The following is a 3,805-nucleotide window of genomic DNA, read 5'->3' on the forward strand; positions in this document are numbered from 1 at the left end:
TTGTTAGATCCTTAGAGAGAGGAGAGCTGGTCTAGAGAGAGGAGAGCTGGGCTTGTGGTAGCAGGCATGACTTGTCCCCTTATTAAGCAGGGTCCGCCCTGGTTGCATATGAAAGGGAGACTAGAAGTGTGAGCACTGAAAGATATTCCCCTCAGGTACTGCTCAGAGAAGAGCAGAAGGTTTCAAGTTCCCTCCCTGGCTTCTCCAAGACAGGGCTGAGAGAGATTCCTGCCTGCAACCTTGGAGAAGGAAAAAAATGTACAAAACCAGTGAACAGAAAATGATAAATAATAAATGATAAATGATGAATGATAAATAATGAATAACCAGCTCTCAACACACATGAAGACAATCAAACACATCTGTATAACACATGTAAAAATACAATGACATGATACCAAATAAGGATACAACATACAATGGAAAAATAGGAAAACAGTGTATACAGGTATCCAAACAGAGTCTGAAGACATCACAGACTCTGTTTGGATACCTGTATACACTGTTTTCTTATTTTTCCATTGCATGTTGTATACTTATTTGGAATCATGTCATTGTATTTTTTATCATCCATCCTTTCTCATTTATTATTTATCATTTTCTGTTCATGGGTTTTGTACATTTTTTTCCTTCTCCATTCTGTGGACCCCCATTTTTTCCTTGCAACCTTGGAGAACCTGCTGCCAGTCTGTGAAGACAATACTGAGCTAGACAGACCAATGGTCTGACTCAGTATATGGCAGCTTCCTATGTCCCTATGTTCCTAGATAGATATAATTTTTATTACAGTCTATTGACCAGCAAAATACAAGATGCCTTCAAAAAGGGACAAATAATCCAAGAAAATAAATATAAGAATTTTTTTTTAAAAAAAAAACTAATAAAAAGCATAGATAGGGATAAAATCATGGCTCAAGTTAAAACTTAATCCAAAGATCATTCCTACAGAAAAAATATAATATGAAAAATGTAATTACTGATACCCAACAAAGCACCAGTACTTCTGAGACTTCCAAAGTAACAGTTGTCATATGCATAGGCCCTCTGTGTCACCAGCACAACCCGTAGGAGCAAATCTTCAGGTGACACAGAGAGCTTTCTGGGGAAGGAGAGGTTTCCAAAATGTGCCCTTGTGAGCCAGCAATCATCCAGCAATGGAGCTGAGATATTTAAACCTTTCAAAAGCAAAGGTGCTTCTTTAGAAAAAATATCGGTGAAATTTTAAAATAATTTATTTGATAAAACCATCTTATTCAAGAAGCAAAGTATTTATAATTATCTTTCTGCTTTCTTCAACAGTCATGAAGTCACATCGAATGTAGCCATCATATTAATAAATGAAATCATGTCTAATTTATCCATCATTACAGATTTCCTTCTCCTGGGGTTTTCTGAGAAACGAGAGCTTCAAATTTTACATGTTGTCATTTTCTTAGCAATGTATCTGACTGTGCTGCTAGGAAATGTTCTTATCATTACTTTGGTAGCCTTTAACACCCACCTCCACACCCCGATGTATTTCTTTCTTGTCAACTTATCCATTATTGACCTTGGAACTACTTCGGCAACGGTTCCCAGATCTATAGTCAATGCCCTCATGAACACAACATGGATCTCATATACGGAATGTGCTGCACAAGTATTTTTTTTCCTCTTCTTCTTATCATCAGATTTGTTTCTTCTCACTGCCATGGCCTATGACCGATATGTTGCCATCTGCCACCCACTACACTACGCATCTGTGATGAATTGGGGAACCTGTATGCAGCTGGCATGTGGTGCGTGGATGGTAGCTTTGCTTAATGCTGCTCTACACACAGGTACCATTTTTTCAATGCCCTTCTGTGCCAACATCATCAACCAGTTCTTCTGTGAAGTCCCACAACTTGTCAAGCTGTCATGCTCTGATTCATACCTCAGTGAATTTTGGGCTCTTCTCTTTAGTGTATCCTTAGGTCTTGGCTGCTTCGTGTGCATTGTGATGTCCTATGTGCAGATCTTCACTGCAGTGTTGAAGATGCCCTCCATGGAGAACAGGCAAAAGGCCTTCTCCACTTGCATCCCCCACCTCATAGTTGTCTCCCTTTTAGTTAGTACAGGTGTCTTTAGTTACTTAATGCCGACTTCCAGTTCCTCATACAACTTGAATGAGGTTCTTGCTGTGCTTTATTCTGTGGTGCCTCCAATGATGAACCCAATAATCTACAGCATGAAAAATAAGCATGTCAAAACTGCGATTTGGAAGATGTTTTATTGGATGCTTCCAACCAAGAATGCTCATATTCAGCTATAACATTGCCTCTTGCTTTTGTTTAATTATTGATTTACCTAATTAAAAAACTTTTTCTACATCTCTAATTGCTGCATTGATTGTTTTCATCACAGTCTCTTGCAGAAAATAGTCTGTATGTTTGCTTCCAAAGTATTCCTTTTTGTAACAAAAAAGGTTTAATTTAAAAAAATCATATCAACATTTTATAATAGCTACCATTAATCTCTCCCCCACCACACACTATGCTCTCCTGTACATACATAATAAACAATAGTACTTTGGTTTTTTATTTAAAAATAAAATTGCTACTTCCTTAACACAACTTCCTTCCTTAATACAACACTTGGGAGACACATATAGGCTATAGTGATCTCTTTGGGGGGAAAGTAGAAGAATGATACAGAAAACTTGATTAATCATAGATCCAGTAGGCTCTTTCATTTCGTAGTAGTCTTTTTTAAAGCAACATCAACCATAGGTGGTCAATCAATGCACAACAAATAGACCTATGCTCCTGTTTCAAATATCTGGGTATTAATGCCTAACAAATAGAACAATGCTCCTGTTTCAAATATCTAGGTATTTTCTTCCATAAGTCTCTTGCATGTAAGTTACATCTTACCACTGTTTTAGCAACTGCTTGTCATTCAGTGAGGGCCATTTTGAAGTTCTTCTGCTCTAAAGGAGGACAGTTAATGGCTCCTACACTTAAAATACTCCAGGGTAAGGTGATATCTCAGATGTTGTATGAAGTTGAGATTAAGGGGTGGAATGTGAAGGTTATTGCCCAGCTGGAAATAGTCGAGAACAATTTCCTAAGGAAGATTTTGGGTCTTTCTCTCTATGTCTACTCAAACACAAATACTCTTCAGTGGAGAGACAGTTCACAATTACAGCTCAGAGTTGCTTCAAGAGTGCTGAGTAACCAAGTAAAAAAGAGTGCATTCAAGCAGCTGCCCTTGGACTTCTTTAAATCACTGCCTCTCAACTCTTATCTAAGAAATTGGAATAACTTTTCTCACTAGCAGTACAACAAATAGGATATGATGAATAGACACAGTCCCAGCTTCTTAGTCTTACACGCTTACTAATGAAATGATGTACGTAGTGCTTAAGATGTATTTGAATATCTGAAAACTCACTGGTACCCAGGCCTATGTTTATTACATGTCTTCTCTCTTTCTTCCTCTCTCCCTCTCCCTCCCTCTCTCTCTCTCTCTCTCTCTCTCTCACACACACACACACGAGAATTATTTATTTATTTATTTTATTTTATTTTATTTTATTTTATTTATATACCACCCCTCCAAAAATGGCTCAGTATTGGTTTTTTACAACAAATAAAAACGATTAAATCCAATTAGCAGTTAAAAGCAAAACTAAATCAAATAAACAATTAAAGTCATTTACTGTAAACATTAAAAATATTAACATTACAATAATTTAAAACCAGCATTAAAAATTTAAACCATGAATCTAATTAAAAGCCTGGGTGAATAGATGTGTAACGTATTGCAGCAACCTAATGCAGTA

General features: G+C 36.9%; 1 protein-coding gene across 1 annotated transcript; it reads left to right on the top strand.

Moving 5' to 3' along the window:
- The first annotated feature begins 1,345 nt into the window (after positions 1-1,345).
- LOC128331058 (olfactory receptor 14A16-like) lies at positions 1,346-2,293 on the top strand. The gene has a single exon (XM_053264422.1). It carries the CDS (start codon positions 1,346-1,348, stop codon positions 2,291-2,293), a length of 948 nt encoding a protein of 315 aa, XP_053120397.1.
- The last annotated feature ends 1,512 nt before the right edge of the window (positions 2,294-3,805 follow it).

The sequence above is a fragment of the Hemicordylus capensis genome, chromosome 6 (genome assembly GCF_027244095.1).
Source record: "Hemicordylus capensis ecotype Gifberg chromosome 6, rHemCap1.1.pri, whole genome shotgun sequence".
Taxonomy (NCBI): Eukaryota; Metazoa; Chordata; class Lepidosauria; order Squamata; family Cordylidae; genus Hemicordylus; species Hemicordylus capensis.

Bases quoted from the DNA above. Each gene is read 5' to 3' on its own strand.
- LOC128331058 (XM_053264422.1), top strand. From the start codon at position 1,346: ATGTCTAATTTATCCATCATTACAGATTTCCTTCTCCTGGGGTTTTCT.